The sequence below is a fragment of the Pezoporus occidentalis genome, unplaced genomic scaffold, assembly GCF_034315485.1.
Source record: "Pezoporus occidentalis ecotype Australia unplaced genomic scaffold, CSIRO_AGI_Poc_V1 ctg30, whole genome shotgun sequence".
In the NCBI taxonomy this organism is placed as follows: Eukaryota; Metazoa; Chordata; class Aves; order Psittaciformes; family Psittacidae; genus Pezoporus; species Pezoporus occidentalis.
In genome coordinates, this window is record NW_026914941.1 from 1,004,788 (window position 1) to 1,021,357 (window position 16,570).

At 59.7% G+C, this 16,570-nt stretch overlaps 2 protein-coding genes across 3 annotated transcripts; both read left to right on the forward strand.

Annotated features, from left to right (window-relative positions):
• Positions 1-689: 689 nt before the first annotated feature.
• XKRX (XK related X-linked) lies at positions 690-10,787 on the forward strand. Of its 2 annotated transcripts, none has more exons than XM_062627420.1 (4): positions 690-1,135; positions 5,762-6,098; positions 8,060-8,319; positions 9,739-10,787. In XM_062627420.1, exons 2-4 carry the CDS (start codon positions 5,809-5,811, stop codon positions 10,482-10,484), a joined length of 1,296 nt encoding a protein of 431 aa, XP_062483404.1. In that variant the 5' UTR covers positions 690-1,135; positions 5,762-5,808; the 3' UTR covers positions 10,485-10,787. The 2 variants fall into 2 exon arrangements, with proteins under 2 accessions (XP_062483404.1, XP_062483405.1); XM_062627421.1 differs by having other exon boundaries at positions 693-1,135; positions 6,010-6,098.
• Positions 10,788-10,925: 138 nt separating this feature from the next.
• On the forward strand, positions 10,926-16,556 carry NOX1 (NADPH oxidase 1). Its single transcript, XM_062627419.1, has 13 exons — positions 10,926-11,841; positions 13,043-13,138; positions 13,662-13,772; positions 13,854-13,938; positions 14,013-14,158; positions 14,236-14,417; positions 14,548-14,686; positions 14,775-14,867; positions 14,968-15,203; positions 15,276-15,438; positions 15,540-15,686; positions 15,858-15,982; positions 16,073-16,556. Exons 1-13 carry the CDS (start codon positions 11,797-11,799, stop codon positions 16,197-16,199), a joined length of 1,695 nt encoding a protein of 564 aa, XP_062483403.1. The 5' UTR covers positions 10,926-11,796; the 3' UTR covers positions 16,200-16,556.
• The last annotated feature ends 14 nt before the right edge of the window (positions 16,557-16,570 follow it).

The following is a 16,570-nucleotide window of genomic DNA, read 5'->3' on the forward strand; positions in this document are numbered from 1 at the left end:
AGCCCAGGCACAGCCCCTCACCACAGCCTCACACACTGCACTGGGTGAGGAGCTGCCCAGAGCCACACCATGGGCAGGGAGCCACTGGTGGTTAATGATTGATGAGGTTCCTGCACCGTATCACAACCACACACATCAATATCTGGGGCTGTTGTTCACCCCATGCTGCTGATGGGACACAGCCCTGTCCCCAGTCAGCTCCTGTTATGTTGGGAGCAGTTGTGCCCATTATGGGACCAGCAGCAGTGCCAGGTTTGCAGGAAGCTTTTTGCTGTACCAGAATTAGCTGCACCAGGGCCAAAACGACTTGCTGGAAGCGATAACGCCTGCCTTTGTGCCTAGGGGTGGCACTGCCAGTGAGAGCCAGGCAGGGGCCGGGAAGAGGTATGACCAGAGGGTGGTATCCATAGGGATTGCCACGTGTCAGGCAGCCCTGGAGGCGCGCACAGCCTCCTGAGGGGCAGCAAGAGCTGGTGTCCCTCCAGCGCCAATGGATTTCCAGAGCAATGGGTGCTCTGCTGCTGTTAACACAAGTGCCCCGAATCCCTGGTGCCAGCGACTGGGAACCCCCGGGAGCCTGGAGCAGCTCCAGGTCACCTCCCCACGTACCACAATGGTCACAGAGGCTGGGAAACCCTCCAAACCCATCCCAAACCTGGCAGAACCCTCCCTTGAATCCCAAGCGGTGGTGTGAGGGCCATGCCCAGCTCCATGGGCTCAGGTTGCAGAGCAGAGACTGGCCCTCATCCCATACAAACACACAGAGAGCAGAGGGAGCCCCTCATCCAGCACGGCAGGGACCCCCCGGGCAGTGCCAGTGGGTACCCGCCGCCTGGGTTTCCTTGGTGACTGTTGCCAGGTGAGAAACTCCGAGGCAGAATTTATCCTCTTGGTGGATAACTGGAGGTGTTCCTCGCTGGAGCCATCACCGGAGCCCCCCAGGGAAGGCTGTGCCCGGGGCACTGGGGCTGCTCAGCCCCTGGCATCGCTTCCCGGAAGGCAGCACGTGTTTTGGGGCTATTTCTGCCTCGCTGGAGTGCCGCGGGCGAGGGAAGGAGGCGAGAGCACAGGACGGAATTGGAGCACAGATGGACACGGGCTGGCGGGCTGCCCTGCCTTGGCTTCACTAGACCCTGTGAGTATGTACCCGAGCTGGCATCAGGAACCCCGATGAGACCCCAGGGTGAGGGGCTGAGTGAGGGGGACGGCAGTGGCAGGGGTGGGGAGCTTGCACATGGGGAATGATGGCTTGCAAGGGAAAGCAGTGACCAGTGCAGTGCTATGGGGGCTGCCTATAGCATTTATCGTGGGGTGATGAAAGCTGAGGTGATGGCAAGGACAGTAAAGCCTGGCAGGAATATTTCCAAGCTGTTCTGCTTTGCTTGGGATCGCATCGACTGTGGCCAAAAAAGCAGGGCGAGGGCATGCCCAGCCTTTGGGGAGGGACTCATCTCTCTGTTGAATGCCTCCGAGGCGGCACACGGAGGCAGCGCAGAGAGATGCGCCGTCCCTTTAAATCCCAGCACGGCTCTGGTGGTTACCGATAACCCGGATCGTACGAGCTCCTAAATCCCAAGAGCTAATTACAGACGAAGGCCCAGCGGTCAGGCTGGAAATGCAAGATAATTACAGCCTGTGCCACGCAGACCTGGTGGCAATGGGCACCGGGGGTGTTTGCTGGCACGGTGGCAGGGAGTAAAGCAGGATTGCACCATGGCTTCCACACCGGCACCAAGCACAGTGGAATCCGGTTGTGCTCCCCACCACCAGCCCAGCAACCACTCTCTGAGCTATTTTAGGCACAGAAAGTTGTTTTTCTAGAGCTCTCTTTGCTCCCCCTCCATCACTACCACCACCCCGCAGCAGGCACAGGCGCAGGGGAGGTGTGTGCAGGGAGCTGGGTGCTTCTAACCCCATTTCCGGATGGGTGCTTCCCAGCCAGAGCACACACAAATTCCCAGGAGAGGCTTGGATTTGACTGGGGTCTGTGTCAGTCCCTGGCGCCTGCGGAGGATGCCAGCTTTATGATGCCCCTTTGAAGGCTACAAACCCTACCTAGGCTCCTACAGTGGTTTTGCTGAGAGCATTACAGTGCAGCGAAGGAGAGTGTAACCCATCCCTCCGGCCTGCCAGGATGCCTGGGCATGTGCAGTGCCTCCTGGCTGGGTTAGCAGGGTGAGCTGTATACTCTTACAGGAGGCGGGACCAGAGGAATCGGTTAATTAAAGTCATTTTAACCCTTCCTTCCCTGGTTTACTGTTACAGCATCACCCGGTGCCTGAGCTGGGACTGTACCCAAAGAGGCACCACCTATAACTATCGCAAACACCTATAAATGTGTTGAAGTTACCTTGAAGATGGTAACTCTTTCCTCGTTAAAGAATTGAAGCCAGGAGTGGCTTGGCCCATGCCAGAGGAGCACAGGGTGCCTGCTTTATGGGCCCAGCACTGCAGCGAGATACAGAGGGATGAGCTCCTCAGGGCAGCCATGAGTTTATATCCCAGCAGGATAAGGGGGAGAAGCTGGATGAGGAACTGGGCTGGTAAAAGCAGTCTCATGATGAAGTAAATGGAAAGAAATATTTCCCCAACCAGAAACTATTCCACAGACAGCTGGGGCAGGAAAATAGGCAGCTGAGTTACTGAGGCAGCGATGCAGAATCCAAACAGCTCAGGCTGTCAAAACCAGCAAAGCTATTTCCAAACTAAGTAAAGCATTCCCGGCTCAGAGATTCCTGGGAACACGGTGAGGTCCCTGCTCAGTGCGTGCGGAGCCAGGGAACGCTGATTTCCATCTCACCCAGCACGTCCTCGCCATCGCTCCATGCTGAGTGTTTAATCCTCCTCGGAGCGTGTTGCCGGGGTGGTTTGGGGCCGAAAGGGCAGCGTGGTCCCCACACCCCCTGCTCCACGCTATGTGCTGGGCTATATTTGGGAAGCCGGCACCGTGCGCTTGGCTCCGAGAGCCGCTCCGGGTCCTAGTGCGGTGCGGCAAGGACAGGAGAGCAGAGCCCGCGGGCTGCGGTCCTACCTGGGCTCTTTAAGGGCTCTGGCAAGGAGCTGCCTCCCATTCCCATTTCTTCTCCTTTTACAGGAGCTGAGCCGCCAGGCATGTGTAAAGCACACACGGCTATTTTCAGAGCTGGAGCCTGCTCCCACCCCACGCTCAGCCCAGGCTCTCATAGGCATCAAATCCCGGCAGGCAGACACCCCTGCCACAGCCCCGTGTTCAATGTGTGTGAACACCGGCACTGACAAAATAATGGAGGCTGGGATTAAGAAAACAATGGAGCTGGGATGCTCTCCAGCACTGACATCCAGCACTGGTGGCAGGACTTTGGGAACCCCATGGCAGGCGGTTGGAACTGGATGAGCTTTAAGGCCCCTTACAACCCAAACAGAAGTGAACTGTGACCCATTGAAACCCCTTCACTTTCCTAAGTGGTCCTAGAGATGCCAGCACAGTCCCCATCTGTTTGGCACCTTGGCTTATATCCTGACGGGCACTTCCATGCTAGTTCCGCATCACATTCACCCCATCCAGGCCCAGTTCTGCTCCAGGGTTCTGGCCCAGCATCCAGGCACTGCAGATGGGGACACAAGGGTGGGATATCCTTCAGTGTCACTAAAGCCGTGCTGGGATTGCAGGCAGAGCGGGTCCAGGGAGCGGCGGTGGCAATGGGGACAGGGTGGCTGGTGCTATCTGTGACACAGGGAGTGTTTATGGCCTGCTGTTTACACCGGGGCCAGGTAGGGTTAGGCTGGAGGGGTGACTCACAGCGTGCACCAGAACACAGCCCGCTGCTTGGGTCAGAAAATGGGATAATAGCTGGTGTGGGAAGCGCGGTGAGGCTTCATCCCGCCATTCCCATCATGGGCGCCGGCGCTCCCTGAAGCAGGTCTGGAATTCTTGAGTGCTTAAACAATCGCTCATTTCATCACGAAACAAGGGAAGATGAAGTCATCAATGGGATGAGTCGGAGCCCAGGCATTGCTCAGCCGAGGGCTTGGTGCCCTGCCAGGCTCCTGGGGGATGCTTTTAATTTGGATAAATGGAAGTTGCATAAATGGTGTGAGTTGCCCCTTGCTCTGCTACTACAGAGGTGTGGGCACAGTTGGCAGTGCCCTGTCACTGTCTGAGTGCCCATACAGGCCTATGCGCAGCTCCCATCCCGGGTATCCACAGCATCCGGCTCCTTCCTTTGGGCGCTGTTCCCTTTGCCCTCTGTCCCACTGGGGTTCTTTTTGGAGAAGCTGTTTCCAAAAACAGCTGGAAAATACATGATTGTCATACCAGAGCTGAGCGATGACACGTGGGTCCCTGTCTGCGCCGGTCAGGCCAGTCCCTGTGAGCTCATGGTGTTTGTGGCTTCCCAAAGCAGCTCCTCAGCTGCTTGGAAGGAAAAGTGCTGAGACCAGGATTGCTTCTGAGTGAGAGCTGCCACTGGGGAGACGCAGCCTTGGAGGGCTCAGATGGTTTCATTCCCAGCTTTGCCACTGATAAGCCGGGTAAAAGAGGGGGAACTTGTGTGGGGGGCTTGGGAGGGTTCATGCTTTTGGCTTGTATGGGGCTGGGTGAGTGATGGATGCAGCGTGGGCACCTCCCTGTGAGAAGGTCTGGCTGCTGAGGGATTTAAAAGCTACCTAAGACTGGAAGTCTGCCTAAACCAGGGGAAACCAGCTGACCTCAAACGCTCCGTGCCTTGTCCCACCTCTCCCAGACAGCCAGCGTGTGCCCAGGCTGGACTGAGTAACCTGGCAGGCAGTGCATGCTTGGGAAGGCAGCACATGGGCATCATGGTGCCAGCACCACTACTTGCGAGGGAAAGGCAGGGGTGAGGGTCTCAGTGCATGATGGGCAGAGCAGGGACCTCCTGGCTGCGTGGTGACTGAGGTGTGGGGCTCAGCTTGCTGCCCTGGGCTGAGCCACAGACACAGGGGATGTGGGGCTGAATGGTGGGCTCAGCAAAGGCTCCATCATATATCCCATCACCTTGAAAGTGTGTCCTTGAAGGCAATGGGAAAAGCACCCTGTTGCTCAGCTGTAGGACAATGTGGTCTTTACTAATTCCTACCTGGAGCTGGGAGCATCCAGGATGCAAGAGCCACATCTCTGCTGTAACACCCTCCCCAGACTTCGAGACCCACCCCAGCTGCCTGCAGACCCAAAGGGATGCCCCTGCTGCAGCTCAACTTGCTTAATACCAGCCTGCTCCCTGCCCCATGGTGGGACCCCGCTGTCTCTAGGGATGAGAGCCCTTGTCTGGGTGGCCCCCCCATGTAGCTGCACTTTGGGGTGCTGATGGCTGCCAGGACACAAGGGAGCCAGGACTTTGCAGGGAGGTCCCAGGGAGGATGCTTGGGGGCTGCAGGGGGGGCTGGCAGGGCTATGGCTGATGGGGTTGTGGGTGCTGCTGGGGTGCCGTGGGGTGGGGGTCCTGGCCGTGCTGGGGATGTCCTGGAATGGGGGCACCCGGCAGAGGCAGGGAAGGAAGATCCTGGGATAGGGGCGCTGGGGCTCCTCGGGCAGGGGCCTCCACACGGGTGGACACCCCGGTACCGCACCGGGAGGGTCCCTGCCCGCGGTGTCCCGCCCCCTGCTCCGGTCGGGGCGGGCCCTTAGGGCTGCCGGTGCGTCCCGTCCCCGCCCCGCCGGGCTCGGCTCGGCTCGGTGGGGCCGGGGCAGGGAACCCGCGGCGGCGGCACGGAGCGGCGGGGGAGCCCCGCTCCGCCCTGAGCGCGGCTCCTCTCCCCGCTGCAGCCCGGGATGTGGCCGCGGCGGGGCTGAGCGGCCGGGCCGGGGCCGCGATGGACGGCCCGAGCGGGGGCTGCCCGCCCGCCGCCCCGCTGCGGCCGAAGCTGCCGCTCGGCATCGTGTTCTCGACGGCGCTGTTCTGCGGGGAGAGCGCGGCCGCCGCCGTGCTCTGCTTCTCCTACAGCCACTCCGACGACCGCTTCTGGCTGGCGCTCACCATCTTCTTCATGCTCTGCCCGTCCGTGCTGGTGCAGCTCACGCTCATCTTCGTGCACCGCGACATCAGCCGCGACCGGCCCCTCATCGGGCTCATGCATCTGCTCCAGCTCGGACCCATCATCAGGTGAGCGCAGCGGGGACGCGGGGACCCCCGGCAGGGATGCGGGGATACCCTATAGAGATGAGGGGACCCCCCCCAGCAGGCACCGGGTGAGAGCAGGGTCTCTCCCGGCAAGCCCGGAGCTGCTCCTGATGTGTCCCCATCCTGTTCCTCCCTGGGGGCTCTGCTGCTCCTGTCCCATGGGGGTCTTGTGCTCGGCCACCTGCACCCAGTGGTGCCACGGTCCTCCCCAGGGGTTGCTGCCGGCTCTCCTCCAGGCACGACTCGGCTCTGCCAGCCTGTTGCATCTCAGCTGCTCTAAAGGCTCTTCCTACTGCTGCTTCCTGCAGCCCAACTGCTCCCTTTGCCTCTGGGTTTTGTCCTGTTCTTGCTTAGGCTGGGAGCACAGATGTAAATCCTGGCTGGGTGCTTGAGGTGACAGGGGTCCTGCCCCCCCCCCCCCCAAAGGTCCCCAGTCCTGGCGCCAGCTTTGGGACGTGGAGAGAGGGGCTTGGTGCAGGAGTGGGGCTGGTGTGGAAGCTGGGGTCCACTGAACCACGCTGGGAGAGGAGGTGGGTGTTGCACAAGCCAGAGAAGCGCTGATCTCTCACTGCTTGGGAATGCTGTGGAGCCTCCCTGGGCTGTGCCACCCCGGGCACCCTGCTCCGTGAGAGCACACAGAGGGTGCTATGGGCAGCATGGCAGAGCCACCATCTCCAACGGGTCCTGCCCCAAGGGCACGCTTTGGGGCACACCATGGCCTGTACCACACTTCCTGTGGCACCAGGAACAAGCAGGGTGCTGGAGACATCCTTGTTGTGATGTTTCATCTTCAGAAGCGACCGGGGAGCCTCACCTCGGTGCCATCAGCCATTTGATGGGCTGTGGGGCCACATCAGCCCATGCTGACCCATGGTGATGCATCAGATGGTGATGATAGTGCTTGGCCACTTGCAAGAGCCAGCCAGAGATGCTCAGGGAAGGCTGCTCGCTGGTCTGGTAATGGAGCTGAGAAGATCTGGCAGGGCACTGGGACTGCTGGGACTGCTCATGGAGCCAGACTTTATGGACTGAGCCGTTTTCCCGTTAGAGGTTGCAGTGAGCCATGAGCGTTGGCCTCATCTGGCAAGAGAACGTACCCAGAAACCTCATTCCATTTGGGTCTGAAACAGAGCAACTTCTACTGCCCTAATGAGCACTCACAGATAATTACATCCCATTGGCCCCAGAGCCAGCTCATCCCTGGGTGGGAGCCAAGCCTCTTGGATGGGTCCTCCTCTGCTGATTACCTCCAGCCCGTGCACCCCATTGCATGGCTGTGTGTGGAGGGGAGGGGGGTCCTCCCTCGTGGCAGGAACCCACATCCCCTGCGCACACATGAGGGTGTCCTGCGGGGAAGCGGCTGCGGAAGCGCTCTCTTATCTCTCCATGGCACACACAGCTTCACCCTGCGCTCCCCTTCCTGCCATCCCCACCAAGGAGGAAGCGTAGAAGCCTTCTACAAGAGGAGAGATCAAAAGTGGTATCAGAAGCTTCTCTCACCTCTGCTTAGAGGAAGGCATGCTTTTTGTGTCAGTGGGGGAAACGGAGCCCAAGAGTGATGAACAACTTCCTGTAGCTCTCATTCTGAGAAGAGCTACGGTTTTGTACCCTGGATGCTGCCCTTCTTGCATCACTTGTTGCATCCCTCGCTGGGGTGGTTGTTGTCCCCCTGCCCTACATGCTTCACCCTGAGTGCTGGAGCAGAGAAGTGACCACCGGGCATCCCCACGGTCCTGGTGTGACCCTGTCCTCATCCTGATATCCTGCCCTCATCCTGACATCCGAAGGCCAGGGACTGCCCGCAGCACTTCTGAATGCTCACTCACATCATTTGGGCTGCTCTCAGCAGGGTCAGGGTCCATCCAGCACTGGGTGAAGGGGGTCTGGATGCACTGGGGGGGGTGGCACATGAGGCTGTGGGTGACACTGCCACATCCCTGCAGGTGCATGGAGGCTCTGCTGGTGTACTGCTGGTCGGGGAGGCAGGAGGAGCCCTACGTCACCATCACCCGCAAGCGGCGGCTGCGAAAGGGCTACGAGGTGGAGATGGAGCAGGAGATGGGTCACTCGGAGCGGCGCCTGGCCACGCACCGCAACGCCTTCAAGCGCATGGCGGTCATCCAGGCCTTCCTGGGCTCCACGCCGCAGCTCAGCGTCCAGCTCTATATCAGCATCCTGGAGAAGTACGTCCCTGCTGCCCGAGGTAAGGGTGCCCGGTGCGTGGGGACCCACAGGGACAGGCTCCATAGCTATGGATGGTGGTTGGCGTCCCACAGAGCTCTGTGGGGATGGTGGCCACTGGATAACGTGGAGCACGACCTGCACTCATCCATCCCTGGTTTGCTTTTCCCACTCTGTGCTCTCCACCTGGATGTGACGCTTGGGAAGGCGGGAAGAGCTGGACATGCTACTCCCAGCCCTGCTGCTCACAGATATCTGCACTACAGGGCCATCCATGCACCCAGTGGCCTGTCCCATGAAAATGCCATGTCCCTGCCCCACGTTGCTCCAGCCTGCAGCAGTTGCTGTTGTTTTCCAGCCAGCTACATGCTCTGGCTTCCTCACAGCCCCTCTATTGGATCTATTTCCAATGACAGAAATAGATCAAGTAGAAATAGATGGAAATAGAATAGAATGCTCTGGCTTCCTCACAGCCCCTCCGCTGGATCTATTTCTGCGCCTCTCCCAACAGCCGCAGCTCCCAGTCCCGCGCTTCCACTCCCAGGCTCCTTTGCCTGCTCCCAGGATGTTTATGAGCTCGGGGCTGGATGTGCCGGAGCAAGCTCTTAACTCCCACTTCGGCATGCTGCGGAGCCAGACACGCAGGAGCTCTTGCACCACAGCGGAGCAGCGCCTGGGGACGGAGCTGCCCTCACCAACCCACTCTGTGGCCGGGCTGGGAGCCCAGAGCTGTGCCCATGGAAGAGTGAACATGGGGGATGCCCCATAGAGACCCCCTCCTTGGCCATATCCCCCTGAAAGGGGGTTTTAGGGAGTGGAAGCATCAGAGGGAGGATGAGCACCAGTGCCCCTCCAGCAGCAGATGCAGGAGGTGAATCCAGGTTGGCACATTCCAGGTCATTCCCTTGCAGCTCGGGTGCCTGAGCTCAGTCCTGCATCTCACAGCCATCACCACTGCCATGGCACAACTGGGACCAGATACTTCCCATTTGTTCCATTGCAGTTTTCCTGGCTGCAGTAAATGGGAGCAGCTGCCAATGTTCCGTATGAATGATCTTCATCCTGAGTGATAAGACTAGGGGTGATGAGTTCAAACTTAAACAGGGGAAGTTCAGGTTAGATATAAGGAGGAAGCTCTTCACTGTGAGGGTGATGAGGCACTGGAATGGGTTGACCAGGGAGGTTGTGAATGCTCCATCCCTGGTGGTGCTCAAGGCCAGGTTGGACAGAGCCTTGGGTGCCATGGTTTAGTGTGAGGTGTCCCTGCCATGGCAGGGGGTTGGAACTGGATGACCTTAAGGTGCTTTCCAACCCAAACCATTCTCTGGTTCTATGATTCTATCTTGCCCCTGGATGAGGCCGGCTCTCGAGATGCTCTTGGGGTGAACGGTGGGCTACAGTCCCCAGCGCTGCCTGACTGCTCTGTTCTCTCTCTTTGCAGCGGTCCTCATGGGCATCTGCCTCGTGTCAGTCACCTATGGAGCCCTCGTCTGCAACGTCCTGTCCATCCAGGTCAAGTACGACGACTACAAGGTCCAGCTGCGGCCGCTGGCCTTCCTCTGCATCGTGCTGTGGCGCAGCCTGGAGATCTCCACGCGCGTGGCCGTCCTCGTGCTCTTCAGCACCGTCTTCAAGCACTGGATCATCCCCATCGCCCTGGCCAACCTGCTGATCGTCTTCTTCATGCCTTGGGTGCAGTTCTGGCGCAGCGGCACCCGCCTGCCCGACAACATCGAGAAGAACTTCAGCCGCGTGGGCACCGTGGTGGTGCTTTGCGCCTTCACCCTCCTCTATGCCAGCATCAACATGTTCTGCTGGTCGGCCGTGCAGCTCAAGCTGGCTGATAGGGACCTCATTGACAAGTCCCAGGACTGGGGCCGCTTGGCTGTGTATTACGTGGCACGGCTGATGGAGAACACGGCCCTCGTCGTCCTCTGGTACTTCTTCAAGACAGATGTCTATGAGAACGTCTGCACGCCGCTGCTGGTGGTACAGCTGCTCCTCGGCTACTGCCTGGGCATCTACTTCATGCTCCTCTTCTTCCAGTACCTGCATCCCTGCCGACAGCTCTTCCAGCACAACGTTGCTGACTTCTTGCACTGTGTTTGCTGTCGCCGGCGCCCGTCGGGGACCCCTCTGCACCTCGAAGCACCCTATGAGCCTGGTGTGAGGCACAGCATCGTCTGAGGGACAGCCAGCACCCGGCTATGGACGCAGGGATGTGCTGGCAGATGTGGCACAGACCAAGCACTGCTGGCCCTTGGTCCCTGCACATCCCACAGTGCCATGGGGACAGGAACGTGTGTGCCTGCCGCACACATGGACACAAAGGACTTTGGGATGCCCAAACTGCCGCTGCAAGCAGCCGCTGTGCAGTGCACAGCCCTATGGGTGCCCTGACAGCCCAAGCTGCCCGCTGCGGTACACACAGTGACCCTGGGGACACGGGGCCAGCGGGACTGTTTTAAGCAGTAAAGAACCTCTGCTGTGGCTGCGTGTCCGGGTGCTGGCGCTGACTCATGTGAGGGTGGGACCATCACCGTCGCGCCGGGGCTGGCACATTGATTGTGCTCACGGGTACCAAGCAGGGGCTGTGCCAGTGGGTACTGGGGTAAAGGGGGAGCCCCACAATGGAGCCGGGAAGAGGCAGGAGCATGGCAGGACAGGGGCCTGCCTCATCCTGCACCTCCCTCAGCGTGGCCATGGCCGCGGGCCAGGCGCGAGGCGGTGAGGAGCAATCCTGCCCAACCTGTTCCTCCAGGCCCCAGCTGCTGTTCCCAGCCAAGCACCCAGCACCGCAGGGCTCAGGACGCTGCAGTGGAGGGCAGGCAGGAGAGGAAGGGTGGCCGGCACAGCAGCAGGGATGCTGATGTGACCCGGGCATCCCGGTGCCAAATCAGGAGTGTGCCCCCCCCCTCCCCAGCATCCTTTGTGGGGTCAGCTCAGTTAGGAGGATGCTGGTGCCAGGCTGAGGGTGCTCATGGAGGTGCAGCACCGCTGGTGCTCAGTCTTAATTCACCCACCCTGGAGTGGATCCCTGGGTTGGATCCTGGCATCAGCACAGTGCTGGGGTGCTTCTCCTCCTCCTCCAATGGTTTCTTTCACAGAGGCAGTGAAGGCTGGTGAGGAAGGCCGGGAGCAGCACAACAGAGCTGAACCCTCTGCACCTTCCTCCCACCAGGAAATTCCCTTCAGAAAAGCCCAATTTGTCCCCAGATAGTGCAAACATGCACAAGGAGCACCCTGATGCCCTGCAGCACCCAGCCATGGTGCCATAGGGAACCCCTCCACGGTGACTGTACCCATCCAGCGCAGGGGACTGATGTCAGGGCTGTCTGCTGGGGTCAGCCCTGCCTTCCTGGAAGGCAGCCTTTGAAACCAGCCCGCATTTCCTCAAAGGCTCCTCAGGGGAAAGTCCCTGAGGAGCTGCTCCCATGGCCAGGGCTGCCACTGCCTCCATAAAGCCCCGGGCAGGCAGCACCGGACCTGACAGTGCACCATGGGCAACTGGCTGGTCAACCACTGGTTCTCTGCTGCGGTCCTCGTGAGTGTGTGGGGCTGGGGGCGATGCGGGGGGCTATGGGGAGCATGGGCTGGGGGGATCGCAGGGGGAAAAGGGGGCTGATGGGCAGGGAGAGACAAGCATCCCCTCTGCTCAGCCAACCTGCAAAGCACTGGTGGCCAGGGAGGGATGGGGCTCCTAAAGCTTAAGGAAAACGTGACTTAAAGGAAAGGGGGATCCTGAGATAAAGCTTAAAAATGGCATCACTTGCCTGGCTGCTTTGGTTGGGAATGTCTTCTCCCCATGGGAAAGCAGAAAGCTCCTGTGAGAGCCTGCACTAGGTGATGGTGGACACTGTGGATGACTGGTGCTGTGCCACGGCATCACTGGTGTTATGGGGCTCGTCTGGGTGGCACCGCTTGGGAGGAGCTGCAAGTGCATGAGAAACGGTGATGTGCAGCTTAAAATCATGGAATGTGTTGGAAGGGACCTTAAAGCTCCTCCAGCTCCAACCCCTGCCATGGGCAGGGACACCTTCCACTAGAGCAGCTTGCTCCAAGCCCCTGTGTCCAACCTGCCCTTGAACACTGCCAGGGATGGGGCAGCCACAGCTTCTCTGGGCACCCTGTGCCAGCGCCTCAGCACCCTCACAGGGAAGAGCTTCTGCCTAAGAGCTCATCTCAGTCTCCCCTCTGGCAGGTTAAAGCCATTCCCCTTGGCCTGTCCCTACATCCCTTGTCCCAAGCCCCTCTCCAGGTTTCCTGCAGCCCCTTTGGGCACTGGAGCTGCTCTCAGGTCTCCCCTTCAGGAGCCTTCTCTTCTCCAGGCTGACCCAGCCCAGCTCTCATCCGGTCATCTTCACTTCTTTAAACTACTGAAAGAAAACAACACAAGACAGAGGGGCTTTGGGAGCTCTCTGTGGCTGTGAGAGAGCTGCTGTGGGGTGCAGCAGGGTTGGGCACGGGCTGGCAGTGCCATGGGGCTGAAACTTCCTCCTCCCAGCGTCTTCCCCATGCAGCCCCAACCACCCTTGGGATATGCACCCGCTTTTCCTCCTTCCTTATCAGGGTGATGCACAGGGCTGCAGTGACCCAATGGTCCTTTTGCTAGACTCATCCTCCCCACCTTTGTCCCCATGCGCTGCTGCAGCTCATATGGAGCAGGAAGGGCTGCACTGTCCTGATGCACCCTTATGCTAGGGGCAAAGGGGGGTCCCTCATGAGGCCGCGGCTTGTCCCCGCAGGCAGCCTGGCTGGGCATCAACATCTTCCTCTTCACTTACTACTTCCTGTTCTTCGACCGGGATGCGCGGTATTTCTACACCAGGGCCATCCTCGGGGTAAGGTTCTCCCCTGCAGCACCCATGCCCCTTCCTTGTCCTGCCCTCTCCCAGCCTGCTCCATCCCAGTCCACAGCCCATGCTGGTCCCTGTCATGTCTCAGCCCAGCATCGCCACCTCCCAGTCCTTCTCCTTGCATAGGATTGTATAGGTTGGATAAGACCTTTAAGATCACTGAGACCAACTATTCCCCAGCACTGCCAAGGCCACTACTAACCCATGCCACTGAGGGCCTCATCTACATGGATCTGAACACTTCCAGGGTTGCTGGTTCCACCCACTTCCCTTGGGAAGCCTGTTCCAATGCCTGACCACCCTTCGGGGGGGAAACTGCCCTTTCCTGGCTCAGCAGCACCCTTCTTCCCAGTCTCCACCCCAGCATCACTCCACCTCCCATTCCCCATGTCAGCATCGCTCAACCCCATCCCGCCCAAGCCCCATGCTGAGCAGCACGGCTGCAGGCAGACGTACCCAACCTGTGGCATGGAACAGCAGCGCTCATCCCTCCTCCTTCTTTCCCCAGTCCGCCTTGGCATGGGCTCGAGCATCAGCCAAGTGCCTCAACTTCAACAGCATGCTGATCCTGCTGCCCGTGTGCCGCAACCTCCTCTCCTTCCTCCGCGGGACCTGCTCGGTGAGTGCTGCATGGTGGCACGGCCATCCCCATCCCTATCCCCATCCCTATCCCCATCCCAAGCCCCTGCCTGTCCCCCAGTGCTGCCGGCGGACACTGCGGAAGCAGCTGGACCACAACCTCACCTTCCACAAGCTGGTGGCGTACACCCTGGCCCTGCTCACAGGTACTGCCCTGCGCAGGCTGGGGTATGGTGGGGACCGGGAGGTGACCATGCGGTGACTGCCTGTCCCCTGCCAGCCGTGCACACCATTGCCCACCTCTTCAACCTGGAGCGCTACAACGGCAGCCAGCAGGCCACGGACAGCAGCCTGCCCGCTGTCCTCTCCAAGATGCACCTGCAGGGCAGCAACAAGTGGCTGAACCCCATCCACTCCAACCAGACGGTGAGCGTGACCCTGGCATCATAGCTCCCCATCACCATCAGCCCCTGCATCCCTAACCCATCCTGCTGTTCCTATAGACCGTCGAGTACGTGGCCTTCACCACCATCCCAGGGCTGACAGGGGTCATCATCACACTGGCACTCATCCTCATGGTCACCTCCTCCACCGAGTTCATCCGCAGGAACTACTTTGAAGTCTTCTGGTACACACATCACCTCTTCATCATCTACTTCGCTGGGCTTGTCATCCATGGCATCGCGTAAGGCTCTGGGCAGCAGGGAGTTGGGGTCCCCATTCCCAGGGCTCCCCATTCCCAGCTGGCTTCATGCATTGAGGCTAAACCCTGAACAAGGGGACATGAGCCGGGCTCAACCTTCATCTCCCCACAGCGGGCTGGTGCGTGGACAGACAGAGGAGAGCATCAAGGAGGTGCATCCACACCACTGCGCCCAGTACCTCACACACAAGGACAAGCACTGCAACCATGACTGCTGCAAGGACCCCGAGTTTGGGAGCATCCCTGCTGAGGTAGGGCAGTGCTGGGATGGAGGCAGGGGGAGAAGCTCTTCCCTTTCCCTTGGGATGCTCCAGCCCTTTGCTCTCCTCCATCCCACAGTCCTGGAAGTGGGTCCTGGCCCCTGTCCTCCTCTACATCTTCGAGCGGATCCTGCGGGTCTGGCGTGCGCGGCAGAAGGTGGTTGTCACCAAGGTGTGTGGAGCAGGAGCACGTGTTGAAGCTCCTTGCCATGATGGCCATGGGGAGATGGACAGGAGCCATTCTGGGTGCTGAGCCCCATCCCTCCCCATAGGTGGTGATGCACCCTGCCCGCGTGCTGGAGCTGCAGATGCAGAAGAAGGGGTTCCGCATGGAAGTGGGGCAGTACATCTTTGTCAACTGCCCCTCCATCTCCCTGCTGGAGTGGCATCCCTTCACCCTCACCTCTGCGCCCGAGGAGGACTTCTTCTCCATCCACATCCGAGCGGCTGGAGACTGGACCGAGCGCCTCATTGACACCTTCCAGCAGCAGAAGCTGGAGATGCCCAGGTAGGCTGTGGCCCACTCAAATGGGCTGATGTGGGGAGGCCCAGCTTCTTATCCAGATCATTCCCTGGCCAGGATCGAGGTGGATGGTCCCTTCGGCACAGCCAGCGAAGACGTGTTCCAGTATGAGGTAGCCATGCTGGTGGGTGCAGGTATCGGTGTCACCCCTTTTGCCTCTGTCCTGAAGTCCATCTGGTACAAGTTCCAGCAGGGTGACCAGACCCTCAAGACCAAGAAGGTACGGATTGTCCCATGGGAGCAGCGTGGGTTGGTTTGACACGTCATCCTTCCATCCCTCCTGCTCTGCTCTACTGCAAGCAATCCCTTTCTGCATCCCAGATCTACTTCTACTGGCTCTGCCGGGACACAGGGGCCTTTGCCTGGTTCAATGACCTGCTTGCCTCGCTGGAGCAGAAGATGGCCGAGTCGGGCAAGGCTGACTTCCTCACCTACCGCCTCTTCCTCACTGGCTGGGACACCAGCATTGTGAGTTGACCATGGGCAAGGCAGGGACATGGGGTGGCCCAGGAGAACCATGGCAATGGCTTGCAGGCAGTGGCGTATGGTGGGCATCAGCATTGGATGCTCCTCCATGGTGGGGGACCATTGTTGGGCTCAGGGGTGGTGGCAGGGTCCTCACTGCCCTGCTCTGGCCAGGCCAACAACGTGGCGCTGCGCTTCGACACTGCTGTGGACACAGTGACGGGGCTCAGGCACAAAACCATCTTCGGGCGGCCCATGTGGAACAGTGAGTTCACAGCAATAGCTGCAGCACACCCCAGGTGAGAGCAGGGCAGGGGGCTGAGGGTGCTGGGGGCACCCATCCTCCCTGAGCCCCTTACCTGGTGCTGATGCCCCCATGCTGTGTGCAGGTCGGTGGTTGGTGTGTTCCTCTGCGGGCCGGGGGCCTTGGCGAAGAGCCTGCAGAAGTCTTGCCACCAGCACTCCAGCCTGGACCCCAGGAAGGTCAAATTCTACTTCAACAAGGAGAACTTCTAAGAGGCAGCCAGAATGGGAGCCCCGCGGGCAGGGGACCACGCATCTCACCTCATCCCCCGTGCCTGGGGTAAGCATCTCCTGATGGGTACGTGCACTGAAGCCAGGCGAGACAAGGCAAGAATCCTTCTCCATGAGAAACTTGAGGGTCAAAGACTGCTCGGCATGGATCCCCATTGATAAACCAGAGGCACATGCTGCGATGATGCTGCTGCAGCAGTGGGAAGAAGCAGGAGCACCCAGCAGGCTGGGCAGAACTGTGGGACAGGGAGGGGACATGGCCGTGCTGAGCAGGCACTGGGGATAAGCGTGTCCCTCCGGGTTTAAGCAGTCCTCTGCGTGAAAGGGCACATTAAACCTGATTTCATTTGCAC

Excerpts from the sequence above, each read along its gene's own strand:
- NOX1 (XM_062627419.1), top strand. The coding sequence starts at position 11,797 with ATGGGCAACTGGCTGGTCAACCACTGGTTCTCTGCTGCGGTCCTC. Across the intron at positions 13,773-13,853 it reads TCCTCCGCGGGACCTGCTCG|TGCTGCCGGCGGACACTGCG; the intron begins GTGAGTGCTGCA and ends CCTGTCCCCCAG. Across the intron at positions 15,687-15,857 it reads CTGGCTGGGACACCAGCATT|GCCAACAACGTGGCGCTGCG; the intron begins GTGAGTTGACCA and ends TGCTCTGGCCAG.
- XKRX (XM_062627420.1), top strand. The coding sequence starts at position 5,809 with ATGGACGGCCCGAGCGGGGGCTGCCCGCCCGCCGCCCCGCTGCGGCCG. Across the intron at positions 6,099-8,059 it reads CAGCTCGGACCCATCATCAG|GTGCATGGAGGCTCTGCTGG; the intron begins GTGAGCGCAGCG and ends ACATCCCTGCAG. Across the intron at positions 8,320-9,738 it reads GTACGTCCCTGCTGCCCGAG|CGGTCCTCATGGGCATCTGC; the intron begins GTAAGGGTGCCC and ends CTCTCTTTGCAG.